Source organism: Cataglyphis hispanica, chromosome 5 (assembly GCF_021464435.1).
Source record: "Cataglyphis hispanica isolate Lineage 1 chromosome 5, ULB_Chis1_1.0, whole genome shotgun sequence".
Classification (NCBI taxonomy): domain Eukaryota; kingdom Metazoa; phylum Arthropoda; class Insecta; order Hymenoptera; family Formicidae; genus Cataglyphis; species Cataglyphis hispanica.
The window spans coordinates 10,129,032-10,150,458 of record NC_065958.1 but is presented as its reverse complement, the minus strand read 5'-3'; the positions used below and the strand labels follow the sequence as shown (position 1 = coordinate 10,150,458).

The 21,427-nt window shown below is 43.6% G+C and overlaps 3 protein-coding genes across 6 annotated transcripts; all 3 read right to left on the bottom strand.

Moving 5' to 3' along the window:
- Positions 1 to 1,086: 1,086 nt before the first annotated feature.
- Positions 1,087 to 4,318, bottom strand: LOC126849920 (tubulin beta chain-like). The gene is made up of 5 exons (XM_050592329.1): positions 4,233 to 4,318; positions 3,490 to 3,954; positions 2,777 to 3,081; positions 2,209 to 2,506; positions 1,087 to 1,860 (listed from the first exon to the last, which is right to left on the bottom strand). The coding sequence occupies exons 1-5, from the start codon at positions 4,287 to 4,289 to the stop codon at positions 1,642 to 1,644; spliced, it is 1,344 nt and encodes a 447-aa protein (XP_050448286.1). The 5' UTR covers positions 4,290 to 4,318; the 3' UTR covers positions 1,087 to 1,641.
- A 751-nt stretch (positions 4,319 to 5,069) lies between these two features.
- LOC126849921 (innexin inx2-like) lies at positions 5,070 to 8,119 on the bottom strand. Its single transcript, XM_050592330.1, has 5 exons — positions 7,939 to 8,119; positions 7,551 to 7,702; positions 6,263 to 6,505; positions 5,573 to 5,868; positions 5,070 to 5,294 (listed from the first exon to the last, which is right to left on the bottom strand). The coding sequence occupies exons 1-5, from the start codon at positions 8,117 to 8,119 to the stop codon at positions 5,072 to 5,074; spliced, it is 1,095 nt and encodes a 364-aa protein (XP_050448287.1). The 3' UTR covers positions 5,070 to 5,071.
- Positions 8,120 to 9,023: 904 nt separating this feature from the next.
- Positions 9,024 to 19,939, bottom strand: LOC126849934 (cubilin-like). Of its 4 annotated transcripts, none has more exons than XM_050592361.1 (5): positions 19,728 to 19,939; positions 19,121 to 19,539; positions 17,259 to 17,446; positions 15,624 to 15,838; positions 9,024 to 13,893 (listed from the first exon to the last, which is right to left on the bottom strand). In XM_050592361.1, the coding sequence occupies exons 3-5, from the start codon at positions 17,362 to 17,364 to the stop codon at positions 11,470 to 11,472; spliced, it is 2,745 nt and encodes a 914-aa protein (XP_050448318.1). In that variant the 5' UTR covers positions 17,365 to 17,446; positions 19,121 to 19,539; positions 19,728 to 19,939; the 3' UTR covers positions 9,024 to 11,469. The 4 variants fall into 4 exon arrangements, with proteins under 4 accessions (XP_050448318.1, XP_050448317.1, XP_050448319.1 ...); XM_050592360.1 differs by having other exon boundaries at positions 19,121 to 19,536; XM_050592362.1 differs by having other exon boundaries at positions 19,121 to 19,533.
- Positions 19,940 to 21,427: the final 1,488 nt, after the last annotated feature.

Here is a 21,427-nt window from a genome sequence, read left to right as displayed (position 1 = left end):
TCTTATATAATTACGTATAGTCGTTTGCGACTGCGGTCATTAAGGAAGACCGAGTGGAGACGCGAAATTGCAGGAGGAGCCGCGACGAGGGAAAACTGGAACGCCGTGATCTAAATCCTGAGTTTATTAATGCGCCTGCATTATTATCATTAGTCATTCCGTTGCAAACCACACGTTTGCCCGGCAAAGTGTCCGACTTTCCCACCCTCGCGCTCGCTCGTGTCGCGGTTATATAAACGCCCTCGCGATAAATAAAGACAGGTGTGGACAAACATGTCTATGCAGCTTATTTTCATTCTAAAAGGTATGCACTTCCCATTAAAAAAAAAAAAAAGGAAATAAATAAATAAAGATTATAAAACTGGAAAGCTCTTTTAAATATTACACATAATCCCTATTTTCTAGTATGGGTTTAAAATGGTTTTGAAAATAAAATCTTTAATTCGCGAATTTTCGAAATATATGGGATCGATTTAAAGAGATGGGTGGAGAGAGTATCCTTCACGGATGAAGGGTGTTTAACGTGAGCATCGCGCTTTGTTTTTCGCGGAACGTTCAGGGATGCGTGACATGGCGTGTTTTAACGCAGAATCCTCGCTCGGCAACCATGCGTTTACGCATACGCTTGTGCAATTATTATATTGCCAATGATGTTCCCGATCGAGAATACGGTCGGCTGTAGATACGACATCGACATCGGCATTGCCGATCCGTGATGCCGACGTGATGTACGGGCCTCTGGTACACGCGCCGCGCGATTTATTATGGCGCGTTATCGCGGCTTTGGGATCGTAAAAGAATCGCTGCCGGGCGTGGAATGGAGTTTCCCGAAATAAATCGCCCGATTTTTAGTTTACGATCGGCTAAACGGACCGTATCGCGCGCACGAAATAAACCGCATTTAACAAAGCTAAACGCACATATATTTAACTTAAATTATAAAAAAATTATATAATTACTCAAAGTATAAAATTAAAAACGCAGTAGGAGTAGAATAGACGATAAAATTTAATCGTGAAATACAATGAATGCATTGAAGTAACAAGCAATATCGCAAATATCGCACCACTTTACAAATGTAAAAAATATAGTGGGGGGCGAAAAAGATCGTTTCCAATTTTTAATTAAATTAAGGCTAAAATCTGACCCAAGTACGTAAAATCGATGGAGAGCGAGGATCGGGATGGTTTGCTCGTGCGCTACTTGAAAGAGAAGAAGTGGGATGGTTTCCTCGATACGTACATTTCGCGTTATCTCTCTCGTAGCGACCGGAAAATTTATCCGGAAACCAGGCGCAAACCCCAGAACGACGCGAGGTAGGTTTTGTTTCGCCGTATCGTAGACGCGGTTAAGAGGATGCGAGAGAAATGAGCTTCTTACGCGAGGAAAATGGAAGAGAAGCTTTTCGCGGCTTTTTTTTTTTCTCTTTATATTTTATGTACTTTCGACGATGGGATACGCGGGCGAAAGACGAGGAACAACGAGAAGGGTGTCGGCCGACGTTGGCTCGGCTACATATTATTTTACACTCTAACGGGACACCGGGGACGACGATATAACTATATAAAGAGGAGCGGAAAGAGGAAGGAGCAGGTGTACGCGAGCACTCGATAAACATCTTCCGGTGATGGGACAAGATCTTCACTTCTCTTCACCCTCGCCTTCCTCCTCCTCGTCGAATTCGCCCTCTTCCTCGGCGGTCGCCTCCTGATACTGCTGATACTCGGACACGAGATCGTTCATGTTGCTCTCAGCCTCCGTAAACTCCATGTCGTCCATACCCTCGCCGGTGTACCAGTGCAGAAACGCCTTACGCCGAAACATTGCGGTAAATTGCTCCGAAACTCTCTTGAATAATTCCTGCGAGAATCAAATTTTCGATGTATATATGATATCGCTTTTTTATACCGACACATTTTGATCGAAATCACACTTTCGAGTGGTTTATTTCTCAAATAATTTATTGAACAAATATAAACCAAAAATATAAATCAAATGTCTCAAAAATGTCTGTTATTAAAAATTTCACTACTTTAAAAAAATCGCGAAAAAAAAATTTATTCTAGAAAATCGTGGAAAAAATTGCTCGATAAAGTTTAGATTAAAATTTTGTATAAAAACTGCTTTTTGTTTTGTTTTTTTTTTTTTTTTTTTTTCAAAGCGGTTTACATTAAATTTTTTTTTACTCTTTAATAAGTCAACACGAACCTGAATAGCCGTGGAATTGCCGATGAAAGTCGCGGACATTTTCAGGCCGCGCGGAGGTATATCGCAAACGGCGGTTTTCACGTTGCTAGGTATCCATTCGACGAAATAGCTGCTATTTTTATTTTGAATGTTGAGCATTTGCTCGTCCACCTCCTTCATTGACATTCTACCGCGAAACACCGCGGCTACCGTCAAGTATCTACCGTGTCGTGGATCGCACGCGGCCATCATATTTTTAGCGTCGAACATTTGTTGAGTTAGCTCCGGTACCGTGAGTGCCCGATACTGTTGCGAACCTCTGAAATGTCAATCTTGAATTAGAGAATGAAAAGCAGGTGGAAAATTACACGAGCAAATAATTTTTCTTCGATTAATTAATTGATTTAATTCATGATTATATAATTAATTTTTCTTTGACTAATTAATTAATTTAATTAAATTAATTGATTTAATAATTGAATTAATTGATTATATAAATTACATCAATTTAGAAAAATAAATCTCTCTTTGAAATTGAGGTTCCTTTAACTCGATCAATTTTCCTTGAGAAATAGGATAAATTTAAAACCTAGAGGTGAGAGGGGCAAAGCCAGGGATGAAGAAGTGCAGTCGCGGGAAGGGGACCATGTTGACGGCGAGTTTTCTCAGATCGGCGTTCAGCTGGCCGGGAAATCTCAGGCAGGTGGTGACGCCGCTCAAAGTCGCGCTAACCAGATGATTGAGATCGCCGTAAGTCGGCGTGGTCAGCTTGAGGGTCCTGAAGCAGATGTCGTAGAGCGCCTCGTTGTCTATGCAATACGACTCGTCCGTATTCTCTACCAGCTGATGCACCGAGAGGGTGCAGTTGTAGGGCTCGACCACGGTGTCCGATACCTGTGCGTCGAAAGGAGGCAATGATATACACGATATATATGTAGACTGCAGAGAGAATGCATCTCTCCCGGTCGCGGTGTACCGAGTATATACGCATTGCACCACGACGCGTTGTATTGTTCCATTAAGGACAAAAGGTTGCTTTCTGACGGGCGCTCTCTTTGTCTCGCATCCATTGTACCTTATCACGCGCGCGCATCGGAAAGCGTCTTTTGGCCGCCGCCGAATACGTCCTCCGGCGATTCCCGATACGCGGAAATTCGTAAGCGTAACTCTCGCCGCAAAATCCAATCTTATATTCCCGAAAGTCATCTGAGATATTGTTCGATAACACGTAGAGTGTTATCTTTGGAAACTATCTTCTTTACACGCTAATATAAATAAAAAAAAAACAGAAAAGGCATATACCTTGGGCGAGGGTACCACGCTGAAGGTCATCATGATCCTATCGGGGTACTCTTCGCGGATCTTAGAGATGAGCAGAGTGCCCATGCCGGCTCCGGTGCCGCCGCCCAGCGAGTGCGTCAGCTGGAATCCCTGGAGGCAGTCGCAACTCTCGGCCTCCTTACGCACGACGTCTAGAACGGAATCGACGAGCTCGGCGCCCTCGGTGTAATGGCCCTTGGCCCAATTATTGCCGGCGCCGCTCTGACCGAAAACGAAGTTGTCCGGCCGGAATATCTGGCCGAACGGCCCCGCACGGACCGCGTCCATCGTCCCGGGCTCCAGATCCACCAGGATCGCACGCGGCACGTACTTGCCGCCCGTCGCCTCATTGTAGTAGACGTTTATCCGCTCCAACTGCAGATCCGAATCGCCGTGATACGTGCCCGTGGGATCGATGCCGTGCTCGTCCGAAATCACCTCCCAAAACTGTGAATTATCGATGAGAATGAAGTGTCTCGTTCACGGATGAAAATTTTTCAAAAAATTCTTTTCAAATATTAATAAAATTAAAAGTGTATCGCGCTATGACAGCGTAGTCTTTTCTTTTTTATTATTTTGGCGTGTCACGAATACATTTTCACCTCTGATTAATCTTGTTAAATTATATAATAGGCGCAAAATATATGATATTTATTTAGAAATATTTTCACGCGTTGAATTGCTTATGTTATTACTGCCTTATCTGGAAATTATTCAAAACGTACCTTGGCTCCAATCTGATTGCCGCATTGGCCGGCTTGGAGATGTGCTATCTCGCGCATGTTTGCTAGCTTTTAGCTTTGACTTTGCGAAACCTTCTCTTCGCTGCGACAAGTCCGAGATGAAGACCAGTCGTCGTCTGTTTCCGTTACCTTGGAAATGCGAACGCTCGCGTATTTCGGTATATATATATATATATATATATATATATACGGTATACGATGCGACGCGATAACGCGAGATAAAGCGCGAGAGATCTTCGACGCGACGAGATTCGTTAGAATTCCGACGAAATCCCTAACCCTAAGAATCGTAACTTGGCGTAATTTGGCTGAGGTGCGACTCGCGTTCCCATGGATACACGACGAGAGAAGCGTGTCTCGGTTCCGCTTCTGTTTCAAGGAGACAATTGAGCGCGTCGTTGATGAACAAAAGACTCGTACCGCCGTATCCGCCCTCGTCGCCTTCGTCGCTTTCGATATAGGATGTCGAGAGGAAATTCGAACGTTCCCTCTCACAATTAAATCTTTCCTCAAAAAATCTTACTTGTTCAAATACTTTAATTTAGATTTTTTTTTAATTACTTTTCACTTAAATTTAGAATTTTTTAATTATTTTTTACTTGAATTTAGAATTTTTTAATTATCTCAGAAACTTTTATTTCTCTTTAACAACTTGTCTTTATTGAAATCAACAGATTACATCTTTTCTTAAATATTTCTCATTTTTATTGCGAGATATTTATCGAAATGTGTGTGTGTGTGTGTCTATTATTCCTTTTACATTGTTTTTAGTCTTGTAAATCGAGTTCCGTGTAATACTACTTAAACCAAATCGAAGAGATTTAAACAAAGTCCGTAAAACTCTTGGTCGCAAAGGCTTTCGCTATCTCATTAACCAGATCCCTGTACACGATGGGATTGACGTTCTGCGCAAGTTGGTATAAGAGGAACCAATCACCGAAGTGGAGTACTCGTACGACACGCTCGACCTTAGATTTCTCGAGTACGCGAACCGCACCTCGTAGAAGGTACACTCTCGCCCAAGATTGAGAGAAAACTATGATTCTAGAAGAAGGGATATATTAATCGCGCAATATTTCCATCCAATAATAATTGTGAATAAAAAGTATGAATTATATACAATTTACATGATTTATGTCACATTTGTTTTAATAAAAAAATTTTTTTTTCTTTTAATAAAAAAGAAATGCAAACTCGCCACTCGAATATAGCTTCTTGGACTTAACGTTCGCGTAAAGGATAAATTTCAAGAATCGTAATCCGAAATGACATATCGCCGACACACCGCGTGTTCCGCGCAGATGTCGACCAAACTTACGTACCTATAGATTAACGCCAAGCAACCGACGCCCGCGAGAAACACCAGCCAGAACCAGAGAACGACGAAAATCTTCTCGTTCACCACATTTAACGGGAGCACGCAGAGTGCGTCGTGAGTTTGCACGGTGCCCGCCGGCCCGAATGTGTGAATCGTGCATTTGGTCATCTTCGGGAACAGTCGCGCCATAGGATCGACCCTGTCGTAAGGATTTTCCTCTGCGACGAATGCGCTTACCGAGGGCCCGTATCGTCTAAACTGCCCTTCCAGAAATACGTCCAACAGATATATCTGTCCTATCTATTAACGAAAAGGATTATGGAGAATGCTGGGCATTTTTTTTTTCAACATGAACGAAATATACGATTTTTAAAATATACTGTAAATTTAAAAACGATATTGATTTTTGCCATTACAAGATTATAAATATACCGCGATAAAGCGGTAGTAGCTGTATTTTTTTAATACGTTAAAAGCTCTCAACAATGTGTGTTTTTACGTGCAATACATCGGGGTTTGCGCGGCAAAAGTTTCGATCGTATTTAATTAAGGTCTGGATTATCGAACCCAGGAATTAATTATTCGCGTTTATTTCCGCGCAATTTCCTGCTTTTCGACGTCATAATGCGCCGGTCGATTGATGGAGAATCCTTCAGTACTTTGCGAAACTAACACGCAGAAAACTTGTACCTACCGAATTTAAAAAGTTCAAGATCTCGCACACGAAGAAACGTATAGCGTAAAAGTTGTGACTGTGTAGATTCGTCTTGGTGAAATATTCGACGAGTCGTTGCTTCCTCTCCTCGGTCCAGACATCTCTCAGAAAGGGGGAGGCCAGATCTCGCGAAAGAAGGCCTATGGTGCCTCTCTCCCAGATGCCCCATAAGGCGCGTGGCATATAAAAAAGGATCGCTTGTAAGCCGAGAACAAAGCAGACCTATCGAACATTGAACAAAAAAATCTTTACTTCTCTCATTTTTCTTTTATTCCAAGTTAAACTTTTCTTCTTTATTTGGGATGGAGATAGAACTCGCGAATGAAAAAGAACGGTATACAGGGTGGGCCGAACGTTTAAAAAATTATAAAAACGTTTATATATAAGACTTCAGAATTATTTTTCTCTCTATGAGAAAAGAGAAGCGAGAGAAAGAGATATTCTTATCTAATTTTTTTTCTGTCCTTTTATTCGAAAGACACAAGTGTGTTTTTAGAGGAAACTTCTCTCGCGATATTCACGATGCGAATCGCGCGATATAAAGCGACGCGGATAACGGCGGATCTGCGATCTCTATTTCCATTTCCTCCTGTGTCGCCTTCCGTCCTCCGGACGTTTCCTTCGCATTCGCGCGTTCACCTTTCAGATTTCATTCACGCCCGCGCAATACGTTTGCATGCGCCGAGAGCACCCTGACCATCGGGATGGAGTGCAATCGTTATCATGCATCTCGCATACGTAGACGGGTCGATGTGTGTGTGTGTGTGTGTGTGTGTATATATATACGTACGTACGTGTGTGTGTGTGCGCACTCGATACGAAAACTTATGCGATCGACCGATTCGAGTGCGTGTGTGCGTTTCTCTCGCTCGTTCAATTTTTCAGAGTGCTCCCCCCATCGAAAAACAATTTAAGGATTTCTTTGACGAATTTCGAGGTCGATCTTTTCCTCGGCGAGAGCATTTCCCAGGAAAGTGTCTAACAGAGATAGAGATCTTACAAGATATATATTTTGTACTAAATAGAAAGACATTTGTGAGCTTTTAGCTTTGAAGAAGAGTATATAAATGGATAAAGAGCCTTTGTTTCGATTAAATTTAGGACATCTCGATTTTTCAAAATTTCGTTTCAAGCTTTCGAAGAAACTCGAATTTAAAAATATTTTAAATCGAGTTTCTTCGAAAGCTAAATTTTGAAAAAAAAAAATATATTTATGTATGTATATTATCTCTTCATCCATATCGTAAGCGTTCTATATTCAACTGACCCACTGATAATATCGATGATGACGGGCTTCATCATCTGGAAGAGCCTGTCCTACACCAGCACTCGCTACACCTCGTCCAGGAATACCCTTCAGGTGTCGGGATACCGTGAACGTACTATAGATCCAGCAATACGCATTTACAGGATCTTTGTCTGCTAGGAAAAGATATCCATTATCGATAAACAAAAAATAAATCTGACCGCTGCGACAACGTTAAGCGATTCGAAATAGATTTGATATTTGAAAAAAAAAAAACATTTTCAAGCATGCACTATATTTCATCCTTGCACCCTTCTTGTAACGAAAGAAAGGATGAATTTATAACGTTTTTTTCGAAATTTTAAATATATACACGCGCGAAACTCTAAAGGTTAGCAGAATATCGTACCGAGGGAACCATCGGTCATGCAAGAAATCGGTTCGCCGATATACTGCTTGGCAGTTACGAGAATGGTGCAAACGAGCAGCAGGAGAACGGTGAAACGCGAGTGCAGCCTGAAGACTACATTGTCAACGCGAACGGATTCTTCTTGCAGAAGGCATTTAATAGGTGCGAAGAGGTCCAGCATGGTTATTATCGCACGTTCTTTTGTCTCAAGTTTTGCCGCGAAACAAAGCACAATAGAGAAAATTACAACGGGCGATTACGAAAGAAAACGTTTTGCATCGTCGACTCGCAGAGAAGTCTCGTGCCGAGGAGATTATCGCGAAAATATTTTCCGATTCATCTGTGTAAATTAATTTTCTTTTTTTTTTTTTTTTTATCTAAGGTAATGACCCAAAAATTTATTAAAAATTACTTGAGCGAAAATTAACTCGATTAAAGTTAAGTTAAAAAATTATTAACTCGATCAAGCATTTTTACACGACTTTAATATCGATGAATTATTTTAACTTGTATAAAAAAAGTAATAAGTTGATACATTTAAAAATAACTGGTTCAAGTTAAATGTTAACACGTTCAAAATTTACTAAGTTAAGTTAAACGTTATTAATATAACTTTTCAACTTTTTAACTTAATTGTTAACTTAGTTATTACTCAAGCCTGCGTATACACAACCGAGGCTTACAAATCGAATGAAAAAAGAAAGAAAAAAGAATAAAATCCATATAGATCCGAATACGCGTTGCGACAGAATTTCATAAGAGGAAAGATTGAGTCACAGGTATCTGAAATTACGAATGACGTTAAAATGACGACCGATGAATTATCCTCAACGCGTAAATCATGGAGCAACGATGTCGAAAACTGCTCAGTACGTCTAATTGGCCCGCGTTTAAGCATCAAGTGCGTAACTCGTAAATCTCGAACGTTCTCCCCTATAATTTTTACTCTCGATGAAAGAAATGGCCGGGAGGAAGGAAAAAGGTAGAGAGGAACGAAGGAGTAACAGTCCTTCTCATTTTTAATTTATCGCGTCGAATCCTGAAATGTGTCGAAGGGGGTCCACCTACATAAAGAAAGCCACCTCTTTCCTCAGCTCCAAGGATGCTCTTTATTTAGTAAAAAATATAGTAATTATGATAATTGTGTTATTATCGCAATTACATGTCGTAGTAAGATGATCGTTATATCGTCGATTAAAGATTAGCTGCGTTATTAATAATGCACGCGCGTGATGCACGTCGCTCGGTCGTGTGCGTGTGTCGTACGGGCGGGTGTCTGTATGAATCTGTACGGGTGTATGTGTGTATACCCACTATTGAGATTGTCGCTAAACCTACATAAATGTTTTTCCCTATATACAAACAAACACGATTCTGTAGAGCGCGGCAGCCCCTGTAAGGTGACGGGCCAGTTTGTCTCTTACTCGTTTCAATCATAACGACGCCTTCCTGGAGGAGTGCCAACCAACGAATATCGGATTAACAGAATTATCCCTTGTCGCTTTAATAATCGGCCATACGCCAACGCTCTCTCTCTCTCTCTCTCTTCGTTTACTTTTATATTTCTTTAAATCTCTTAACGCGTACCAGTTATTCCTAAAAAGCGATCGGCTTTATAAAACCGGCTCCTCTCCCTTTTCTTTCTTCCCTTCGCCTTATTATATACAAACTGTTTGCACTGTCGACGATCACATGCATCATAATAGCTGCATATTTAGTAGGCACGCTCATTCGGTGTCATAGAGTTCACACATCTTGCGAGTCGGCGAAAAGAAATGGTAATTTTTCTCACTTTTTTCCTTTTTCTTTTTTCTTCTTTAAAGAGACTAAATGTATGATAAAGTATGTGATTATCATTATTGTTATTATTATTATTATTATTATTATTATTATTATTATATCTCACAACGGTCGTATTATATTATACTGGTTATATATGTTTACATCGCCGAATCTCAAGATGTTAAATCGACAAGGCGTGTCACGATCCGTCAAAAGTCACAATCTCTGATGAATTTTCGATCGATTCCCGCCCCATTTCTCTTCTGTATCTTAAGTCAATTTAATTCTATCTTACTCGCGCGCGCGCGACGAGAGAGAGGGCTTTGTCTCTCTCGAGAGTTCACGAAGCAGAACAACTTTGAGCAACCGCTAAGAAACTACATCTCGAAATCGAAATCTACGACGATCGGGTTCGCTGATTTGCGAGCGACGGAGAAAATAAAATCCCCACGTCGCCTTTACAATTCCCTAAAGGTAGCAGCTCTTCCGATAAATGAAATATAATTATAAAAAGGTACGATATGTGTAATTAATTTCTTTTAATTAAAAAAAATTAATCTATTATATTATATAATTAATAATTAATCGAGGAATAATTATAGTTGTTGAAAACGACTCTAACTTAATCTAACTTAATCTAATTTATTCCTTCTAATTTTGATCTCATTATTTTTCAATTATATCACCAATAATATTGATTTATAATTAAAGATTAAGAAAAGAAACGAGATATAATACAAATAAAATTCACTGTCACATGTCGTTGACATTTCTATCTGTATCCCAGATATAGATATCTCGCTATATCGTCAGCAATATAATCCGATTGTCACGAATCTAAGATTTCTCGCGCGCGAACGATTCTATGAGAACCATCGAGACGAGGATTACATATCAAGTTCTATGCTTATGGCAGTGTGCGTGTAAAGAAGACGCGATGGTAATACGAGATGAATACAATGCGGCAGTGGCAAATACGGCTTTCGGTTAGAACTTGGTCACATCTGTATATAAGGGAGGATATTGTATGGGCCATTAGCTCCGCGAAATGTGTGTAAATAGAAGATTGATGACGTGACGGACGTGGAGGGTGGGGGCGTCACGTTGACAGTAATACACGGACAGTAAACCGCACAACAGAGCGATAAGATTCAATCTTTCGCAATTAATGAGCAAACTCGATGTTTATTAAATCCGGAAGCATCACATTAGGAGAGATTACTTGTAAGCGTAATGTATGTGTGTGTGTGTGTCGGATTTGTCGCTGAATTTGGAAAATGCATCCTCTCTCCTGCCTCAGCGAATTACCTCGAGAAAGAGAACACTTTCGAATTTATCTCCCGAGAAATATAGAAGCCTGAGACACGATTGCATCAACGGAACTTGAATAAGTTTGTCTTATGGATTTGTTATTCTTCTCTAGAGATTACAGTCCTATAATATAATGAGAAAAAATGTATTTAACCAAATATAAGAGTGTACGTTAATGCAATCTGCTCAAAGACGTCCAAGCGACGTCCAAAAAATTATGACATCACCCAGATGCCTCTTACCGTTTCTATTTATAGTCGCTTCTCGAGGAGGGAATAAAGCTCTTTTTCTCCCTATTTATACATCTACGCATATACAAACATATGCGTACGTGTATAAAAAAAATTCCTCGCGAGGAACGATTATAAATTCGACTTCTATGTTCTTCTGTAGATCGTGCACGAATACTCGCAGAGGATCGATCGCGTCCAGAGGATTCTAATACGGTACGTGTATGTCCCTGGAGCGCGATTCATGTCTGCAGAGCCTGCACACGGCGATGATACACGCCAGACCCATGAGGATGGCCAGACCAGCGCCTAGGCCAGCGCCGGCCCAGCCGGCGGGCCCGGCGAAACCGCCACCGTTACCGTTGACGGGCCCCCCGCACGTCTCCACCGATTCATCGTCCGGCTCGTAGAGCGTGCCGTTGAGGACACCCGGTACAAGCAGCCCACGATTGGGACAATTGACCACGCCGTTACACAATAATCTCGTCGGGATGCATCCCGCGTCGCCGGGACAGTGGAAGCCGCAATCCTCGAGAATCTTTCCGGTATTGAGAGCCCCGGAGCCGTCCCTGGGCAGATGATAGAGCTCGGTCCAGGCGATCTTGAAGGCCGCCCTGGCCGGCGCCATAGAGCCGGTGAATTGCACGATCACAGCGGGGGATTCCTCGCCGTCCGCGGCTCCGGCACCTCCCGGAGCCGGATGATCCGTTGGCGACGGTGCGATCTGCGCCGCCGATATGATCGGCATCTCTCTGACGTAGCTGACGTTCTCGCCGCAGATGCCGAGGTACGGCTCGACGTTGCCCGGCAGGAAAATCTCGAGCTTGCCGTCCTCGCAGGAACGCGACGCGAATTTGATCTTGTCAAAGTGCAGCCAGAGATCCCGTTCGCGGTTCACTCGTAATTCCCAGATGCACTTGATCGACCGGGGCGGCGTGACGTATCCCAGAGCCTCGTAATGCGGAAACTCAATTTCGCCATCGGTGGTGGCAGGCAGAAGGGCCGGTCCGCATAGAGGACTGTGCGCGAACTCGTATCTCGCCTCGAAGAGCGGCGCGGGCCACTTGAAGTAGCTCGAGGCCGCGTGAGCGCCGTCAACGAGAAGCTTCAGGTCCAGTCTCTCGCCCCGGGAGACCACTCGAAGAACGGGCGGCCGGGAGACAGACGGCGATGTGGTAGGCGCAGGAGTGCCGTTGTTGCTGGAACGGCAAAGGCAGTGGCCCTTGATACCGTCAGGATTCGGCTCCCGAATAATCACACGATCCACTCGACTATCCCAGCAGTGACCGCACTGGGCGTACGGATGTTCCTTGAAATTGATCGATTCGATCACGAGGATTACTCGCGCGTACAATCGCTTGTCCGTGACGAAGCTGTAGGTGCAGGATAAATCGGCGGCGGGATCGCCGGGTCTCTTGTAAACTAGAGTGTTGAGGGGCGATCGTAACCGACCCGATCGCAACTTCCACGAGGTGAAGATCTCGTCGCACTCGGTGCCGGCTACGGACTCGCCGAACCTCGTAGCGTTGAAGAAGTCGTAATGAGCCCAATAGTAGAGCGAGCTGCCAGAGTAGCTCCCGGTCTTGCTCTCGAACCTTACGAAGAGCGCGTTTGACGTCGACACGAAATCGTGCTTCTCCATCGGCTTGCTGAACGTGTCGCAGAAGGTCTTGATGATACGCGCATCGTCCGGCCAGTCGGCGTCGTAGAGCGTCAAGCTTTCGCCGCAATCGCCGTCGTACGGTTGGATCGGCGACTCGATACGATTCACCCGGAAGCTGGGAAAATACAGGCGGGCGATCTCGCCGGGTCGGCCGCGTAGCAAGTAAGTGCAGCTGGTGTGCGGTGGGTACCAGTGCGCGACCGACAGGAAAATACCCTCGTTACCGCTAACAAGGGATTCGCTGTTCAGCAGCCAGTCGCAACTGCCATTCTTCACGCCGGCAGTCTCCACGTGACCTGGCCAGTTGCCCACGTTGAAGTGAAAGCCGGTGTTGAGCAGCGGACCGGCTGGCGACGACACAAACTCCACGTAGAGATCCTCGCTGGTGCCGATGATGCTGTACGGAAACTTGCCCATGCCGCAGAACGTGCCGATCACCGGGCTACTCTCATTCTTACCGTCGTACACGCGTATATAATCGTACGGGCAATGCTCCGAGCCGGAACTGATAGGACGCATCGGGCATGTCATGATATTCTCGCATCGTTGACCGTCGATGTTGAACTCTTCGTTCTCGATGTAGAGTTTGATAAAGGGCAGCCGGGTGTTCAGACGATATTTGCAGTGCAACGCCCGCGGATAGATGCCCGGATAAGCCGGGCTTTGCACGTAGCACGTCTGCAGTCGACAATCCTTGAACACGCGCTCGCAATAGCTGCCGGGCACGATCTCGCCGCGACGATTCGGATAGAGCTCGGGATGCTGACCGTATCTGAGGTACACCTCGAATTGTTGTTCGGCCCGCGAGTCGAAGCTAAAGTACGTCTGATCGGTGAAGTTGTCCGCGTGAAAGATCACCCGTACGAAACTGGTCTCGCTAATGAAGGTCTGCGGTTGTTCGGACTCGCCGCAGTAAACGCCCGGGTCCTTGCGATTGCTCACCTCGGTCTTTGTATTGCCGTCTATAATCTGAAACACGGCACGGCGAAAAACGCGCGCTAGGTATACCACAATCGGGACAATCGATCCAACTAAATAAGAATTATCGCGTTGACAATCCAGAACTCCAGTTTATTAACGACCCATTTTTAAGACTAGAATCCTGTCGCTAGTAAAACAATTCTAGATAATAATTTTTAATGTTCCGTAAAAAATTTGAAATTGATAAAAAATTATTTTGCAACTAAGATTTTTATATATTACGATGGATTAAATCTTTTAAAATAATTTTTTTTTTTTTTTGGATCGATTAAAAAATGATTTTATCATTTACAGTAGGCTTATATAAATCTGAAGCAAATAGCGATCCTGTGAAAATGGAATAAATAATGGAAATGTATGTGAGAAACAATTTGTATAGAAATGGGATAGAAATTCGTATAAAATTGATCCGTAAATTTTAAAGAATAATAGAAACTTAGAAAAGAATAATCATCAATCGGTCTGTAAAGATGTACGCTTCGAGACGCGAGAGCGCCTCGAAGCTTACAATCTTGTGCAAAGGAAAACGTATCTTACTATTGACTTTTTATCTTTTTTATCGATGTAAATTTAAAAGTCGCGAAAGAAACGAAGGGAAAATACGGAGGAGAATGGAGTGGCAGAGAGAGAGGAAGGAGAGAGAAATAGAAAGGAGGGGAAGAAGAGAGAGGTTACAGCGTCACAAAGATCAATACCTGATACCGAAGTAACTGAGAGAGGTGGCAGCGGGACGAGTGCGCCCGCGCGCGCACTCGAAAGAGGCATGTAGAGGGCAACGGAGAGGAAGGGGAGGGAATCACTTATCACGTTCGTCCCTCTATACGGCAATGTTCTAATTCGCGATGTTGATACGGCTCTGCACCTGTCCCGATGCAGAAACTAAATCTAGGAGGAGTATTCGCAGCGGTCTTAATACAAATCGTTCCGAGATCCCCTGTTGTATATCCTCTTATGACACTACAAACCCGTAAATTATCTCGTTGATATCTGCAAAATGCTTTCGATTTATCGTTTATCTTCAAAATAAAAAGACTTTACGAGACGACACGATGAGATTTTAAATCCGAGAGAATCCTCTTTTATTTTAAAGTAATTAAAATCTCAAGTTTAATCGGTTTAATTAATTTATTAAATCGGATTAAAAGAAAATGAAAAATATTGATAAGTCTATATATTAATCGGCGACTTTTCGTATTGTATATCTGACAGATAAGGGCGCGCGCGCGCGCGTTTGATTTATTTTAACATAAATAGACCTATACACTTCGGCCAGTGATAAAACGGATTTGATGACACATCAAGCGTAATCAATTTCAACATTCGATCTATCATCTATGACCGCGATTGTGTAACTCATGGATTTGATATCCGTTTCCGTCGTATTGTGTGCGGATCCCGCTGTATTTGCACGCATTGATTCGCGACGCGTTACAAAGAGACACGAGCATCATCAGCATTTCCCTGTCTCTTCCTCACTGTGTCCTATCCAACTCGAATCGAAAGAATAATCGGGGAACGCTATTGTCAAACCGAAATTAAATTCCAACGTCCGGCTAATTGGCTGGATTTTCCCTATTCAATTAATAGAAACGCGGATGAAGAGAGGGAGGGAAAGAGAGGAGGGTTTGGCTGTGCCATTCGGGCGTGCTAGCCTGAAAATTAGGATCTTAAGTGCCTCTCATCCTCCTCGGGCAACGAGGGCTTCGCAAAGCGCTCACCTGCAGATAACCGCCGCTGCACGTGGTGGCGTTCTCCAGCACCCCGACCTTAAACTTCTTGAAACGTACTCGCAGAATCCAGTCTCGGGGCGTCCCGCGAAAGGCACGGAAGCGGTACCAGCACGATAGGGGCTTACCCCAATTCGCTGGGGTCACCGCCGGACTCGACACATCCTCGTAAATGTCCACCGTTTTATTGCAGTGGCCTCGGTCCGCTGAAATGGAAGCGGGTAAAGCGAGAAAGAAGAGGCACGTGCCCTCTCCTTCATATCTCGTGCATTAGAGTGTATCTTAATTTCAATGTTAATTAATCTGATGATAAGCGGTAATTTTTTTATCAATTTTATTTTAATAGAATATAAAAATATTTATAATATTTTTATTAATTATATAATGAGAAATATTATTCAATTAATCATAATTTGTCATAATTAATCATAATTAATCATAATTAGAGTATAAAAAATATATTTTTCCACTTGGAATTATTAAAACTGAATTTCCAGAAAAAAAATATATTCTTTAATTAATTTCAAAGGAAGAGAGACTTTCTTTTATCGTGGAAAATTAAAAAAAAAAAGAGAACAGCGGTAAATAAGAAATCTCTTACGATATTTTTGTGAAGAAAAAAAGGTAGAGTTTTTATTGAGTTTAATGTCGCGAAAAAGTAAGATACCCTATCCTTCGACGTATTAGAAGCGTGATATTTTCCGTTGACCCGATTGAACGGGGCACAACCGGGAGTGTACAACCCTCGAAGGGACGATAAAGAGAACGGCGGCGAAGAGTAAGGAACGACAACGCGTGACACAAGTTTCGGCCATGTAATCGATATTCGACCCGTTCGCTAGATACCTTATAAAGAGGCAGTCTCGCGTTACATATAGCCGGGCTACCTCCCATTCGTAAATCACCCTGCCACAAAGTATCAACCCTTCGTTCGCGCGACCACCGCCAATATCCAGGGCAAGTAAATCTCTCTAATGCAACGATTGAGATTCGAGAGCGGATTGTTGCGCCGATAATTCGACCTATTAACCGCTCGCGATAATTGCTAGTAACTCGGGGATAAGTAACTGCCGAGATGAGAGATGAGTCTTCGTTAAACCGTCCATCATTGGACTCGAGTGCTCACCTCTAAGTCTTTAGATAGGGGATTGATAACCACTCGCCCTAAATGAAACTTTCCCGTGTGGCAACGAGAGCGAATTTAATCCGCTAGATCGAATTAGAGATCGAAAGCGGAATAACTGCAGAGGATTATCCTCGACAATTATACACCGCTTGTATCGTGTGCTATAAATACGAATAGATAAAGCGTGTCAATCGCGACGACATACATGTAACATTAGAAAAACTATTTTCTCCTTGTTCTTTTTTATCACGAATATTTTCAAGAGCCATATAATTTACATAAAATGATTAAAAAATAGGTAATTACTCTCTCGTCGGATAGACATCGTAAAATCGTTAAGGCTACCGAAAATGGATCGCGGTATCGGATTGCATTTGCCAGGAATATAAATATAGAGGATCGTTCTTTCTCGCTGGCCTGGAAATTTGAACTCGTCGGTATTATATCTCCACTTCCCTGCCCCCGCCTCCCGGTCTCACAAGCCTCCGGATTAGACTTACCTCTGCGAATGGCAGCGGGACTGGGGGTGGCCAGAAGCAGGAGGAATATGGCGAAAAATCCCCAGCCCCAGCTACCGAGGAGTACCGGCACAGGCATTCGAAGCATTCCCGGGACAAGTGCCGAGGCTGTCAAAATACCTCCGCTACTTCTCCTCTTATCTCCATTTGCTTCCCCCGTCGAAAACTACCTATGTACACACGCGTAAAAGAAAAGTTCCTTCATACATACTAATACAATGTAATAAAATATATATATCGTTGATTAATTATTTATATTGCATTGGAAAAAAATGTAATTAAATATTCGCACAAATTTTTTATACGGACGCTCGTTTTATTTACGAGAAGAAATATGTATACGACCCCTTTTTCGTCGCGGCAGAAAAAAAATCTATCATTAAAATAAATCGAGAAAAAGATGCTTCGATTCAAGTTTCCGTTTTTTAGATATTAATCGATCGTTTCCATAAAAATTTGTGGCTCGGCTTCTCTAAAAAAAAAAAAAAATAAATAAAATTATATTCTAGATGATTTTCAAGCCGAAAAAATTTCTCATATTTTGCACGCGCTGTCCGCTTTCCCCGAGAGTAATATCTCTATAACATGAGTTGCGCGCTTGATGAAATACATGCGCAAGTACGGGCGCGTCGCGTTATCGTTTCCCCAAAGGACAATAAGGGACACCGCATGGTTTGCTATGATGGGTCGAGCATATGCCGGAAGGGCCTCGTTCGTACGTTCATGTCGAGAGCGGGGTGATAATTGGTTAAATCCGCGTTGACTCCGCTATCGACAACAGAGTACTTCACCTCCGCAATTTTCTCTCCCTTTCCCTTTTCATTCACCGACACTCTCCTCCTCCTCCTCCTCCTCCTCCTCTTTCCTTCCGCGCCATCAACCCTCTCTCTCGCTCGTCTTCTTTTGCATTCCTGCGTTGGTATTCGTTGTCTCTCGAGGACTCAATATTTTTTTCCGATACATATATATGCATATATATATATATATATATATATATATCATCTTTAACAATTTAGAGATTGCGCTTTCTCAAATACAAAGATCTAAAATATTGATAAGAATTTCTGCGGATTATGAATAGTATCGGCTTTCAAAGGGCCAAAGTCGCGAAAGCTTTTATTATCGATAAACTCGTCTCTGTCGCGTCGTCCCGCTGCCGGATCGATCGCGTTCGTGAATTTTCAGATTCCGTCGGCGTACGCGAATCGAATAAGGGCAGACGCGTGCGAAAAATGTCAAATAAACTGCGCTCGGTTAGCGCATCAGCAATTTAGATCGCGCGTTGATTACGCGCGTGTATTCTGGACGCGCGTTTCGCGGCAGCTAAAGCAACGACGGCACGATTTTGCGGAATCGTCGATGTTTTTCCAATTTGCCGATATTTCGCCCCCGACGATCATGATTATTTCGTATTACTGTCCCGGGACAGAAAACATGTTTGGATGCGCGGTATGCATACTCGACGAAGACGCGATTTTCGGACGATTTAATCGCGATTGCCAGCAAATATAAATTCAATAAGAATTCGGAAGCTCTTTGCTTTTTTTTCTACATTACATTCTCTTATCTACGTAGAGGAAAAAGTTTACTTGATATTCAATTTTCAATTTTAGTGGAATTAATGATATATCCACGTAACTCGAGAGAAAACAGCAGCGAGTAGTTTTAAAATTTAAATAATAAAATAATAAATTTTTTCTTAAGAATAATCTTAGCTAATCTTAGCTATCGTTTTCGTGAAACAATGAAAACCTTTTTTGTCGGTATTAGAATAGATAACGAATAAAGAGGATGATCCTGCTATTATCCTCGATTAATGGAACATGCACTTTTCCAGCACGCACCTTTACCACAACATGCTCCTTGGCTACCGATCTCCCTTCGAGAGAGCTAGAGATCCTCGCTGCCGATCGAAATCACCGACGCGATATCCTCCACGCGGGTCCCGTCGAGTATGCCATCTTCTCTCTCATCGGATCAAGTGAGGATTTCCAGGGAAGATTGTAAGGGTCGAGCGAATCCTTGCGACAGCCAGATTTATATCATCGTCATCATCCTCCACCACGTATCGACCACGACGTCACCTGGCACGGTTCCCTCCGCGATTCTTGACTGCGCACTGGCGCACATAGAGTCGACAAACGTCCCGTCCGAGGATGCTGCTCGCGCGACTCGAGGAATTATTTCCCCGAAATGTGGACCACTATTAATAGGCGTCGATTTCAGTCTGGCACGAGCACCATCGTCGCCGCCGCTGCTGCTGCTGAAAGCAGCGCGTAGATCATTAGCGCGTCATAACACGATGCGTGGAATCGAAACTCTCGGAGAGATCAAAGAGCGGATGGAAGTGAGGGAGGGAAGATGAACCGCGCGAAGAAGGGGAGAAAAGGAAGAAAGAAAGAGAGAGAGAGAGAGAGAGAGAGAGAGAGAGAGCGACAAGATGATACGCACGGGTACGAGAAAGAAAAGTACCGCCGTGCTTTAGTCAGGCTGCAAGCTAGGCTGCGAGTCGACTGCTGGTCGGAACGAAAGCTCGAAACGTGTGGCTGGCGGCTTAACGTCCGCCGATCGGAGCTGCGGCGGGTCGAAGCTTGCGCAAACTCTCTGGAGTTCTCTTTCTTGCTATCTTTCTCCCGCGACATCGGCATAGCGGAACGCTCGTTCTACCCTTCTCTCTCTCTCTCTCTCTCTCTCTCTCTCTTTGTCGATCTCTCTATCCGTTTCGCTCTGCTTTTCGCTCTCCTACCGTTTACGATGACTTTCATTGAACCGCTTGCTCCCCTGCCTTCCTGCCCGCCCCCTCCCTACTTGTTCTTCCCCCTTTCTCGCCCCTCTTGCGATGACCTATTACACCTATTGCTCTGTCCTACGTCCTTCTGCGTTATTCTGACCCTTCTGTCGACTTTTGTTGTTGCTACGTTTTTTTTTTTTAATCTTACCGTTTACGTCTTTCTCCCTTCGGTCAGGGCAATCGATAGATGTGTTAACGCGCGTAGCGTGCTTATCGTGCGAATTTAGCGCTTCCGCTCCGTGAACACGCATGCAAACAGCCCCTATTAAAAATAAAAGCCGCCACCGCCACGACGCTGCGACGCGTCGCAATTCACACCTGACGTATCGATTTACGACGAGAGGAGAGGCGGGGGAGGGGAGGGGAGGAGGGAAGGGTCAGGCGGGGGAGGACGGGTTATCCCGTGCGCGAGTATTTTGCTTGCCGGGGAGGGTACCTCCGTTTATCTCGGCGTCTAGCCTTACGAATTTCACCTACAATGTCGACGAGTTCAATTTTCCAGATTGTAGACACGACAAAACCATACCTCGTGCCAATTCGGCGCGAATAAACGTCGCGGGGAGATTATCCCCCTCCTTCTCCCCGATACACGTCGCGTCAAATTGCGCCCGAAATTATGCACCCGCCTTTCGCGATCCTCGCCGCTCTCATCTCCCGATGAACGGCGAAGGTCGTCTTCGTCGAGAGGGCAGCTGCGACTGTGCGGCTCCTACATTAATCAGCGTTGAAATAAACTTAACCGAGGTAGCGCGCGCGCGAGGATAACTGCCATAACTTAAACCAGTCTTATTTACGGTCCGTTTCGTTGTAGCCGGACGGAAAAGCACGGTAGAATCCTCAACGAGGTTGGCACTACTAGCGTGTGCCATGCACCGTAATTTTGCCCGATACTACGCTAAGTCTACGGCAAACGGGATTACGAACCGCGTATTATAATACGGGGAACGTAATAAGCCGCTGATATAAGGGAAGGTAATTAAGGTACCGGGTATAACGCACGAAAAACTGATAATGGAGCGCCTCCGGATGCGAATTCTGTGAAGAGGGGGAGAGGAGGGGGGAGAAGAGGGTAAAAGGAGAACAATAAGCCCTACTATAATCTGTCCGAAAATCAGAGAAAAATTCTCCATAGATGGAATCGTACATTGTTATAGACTAATAAAGTCCGTTAATTCGTAGCATCAAGCACCTAAATAGGATTATCCACTAATTCGCCGATAATAAAAGTAATGATTATGTATGCATCTCTCTCTCTCTCTCTTTCTCTCTCTCTCTCTCTGCCTCGTGGTTTTCTGATGATTATTAAATAAATGCTCATCTCATTGTAACGTATATAATAATTTTATGGCAATTATTAATC

What these genes read in the sequence shown, in the direction of transcription:
- LOC126849934 (XM_050592363.1), bottom strand. Translation starts at nt 17,364, where the DNA reads ATGCTTCGAATGCCTGTGCCGGTACTCCTCGGTAGCTGGGGCTGGGGA. An exon ending in TCCCGCTGCCATTCGCAGAG is followed by an intron (nt 15,839 to 17,258) that starts GTAAGTCTAATC and finishes CTTCCATTTCAG; the next exon opens with CGGACCGAGGCCACTGCAAT. An exon ending in GCAGCGGCGGTTATCTGCAG is followed by an intron (nt 13,894 to 15,623) that starts GTGAGCGCTTTG and finishes GCCGTGTTTCAG; the next exon opens with ATTATAGACGGCAATACAAA.
- LOC126849921 (XM_050592330.1), bottom strand. Translation starts at nt 8,119, where the DNA reads ATGCTGGACCTCTTCGCACCTATTAAATGCCTTCTGCAAGAAGAATCC. An exon ending in TCTTGAACTTTTTAAATTCG is followed by an intron (nt 5,869 to 6,262) that starts GTAGGTACAAGT and finishes TTTCGTTAATAG; the next exon opens with ATAGGACAGATATATCTGTT. An exon ending in TGCTTGGCGTTAATCTATAG is followed by an intron (nt 5,295 to 5,572) that starts GTACGTAAGTTT and finishes CCCTTCTTCTAG; the next exon opens with AATCATAGTTTTCTCTCAAT.
- LOC126849920 (XM_050592329.1), bottom strand. Translation starts at nt 4,289, where the DNA reads ATGCGCGAGATAGCACATCTCCAAGCCGGCCAATGCGGCAATCAGATT. An exon ending in GCAATCAGATTGGAGCCAAG is followed by an intron (nt 3,955 to 4,232) that starts GTACGTTTTGAA and finishes GATAATTCACAG; the next exon opens with TTTTGGGAGGTGATTTCGGA. An exon ending in GCAATTCCACGGCTATTCAG is followed by an intron (nt 1,861 to 2,208) that starts GTTCGTGTTGAC and finishes TGATTCTCGCAG; the next exon opens with GAATTATTCAAGAGAGTTTC.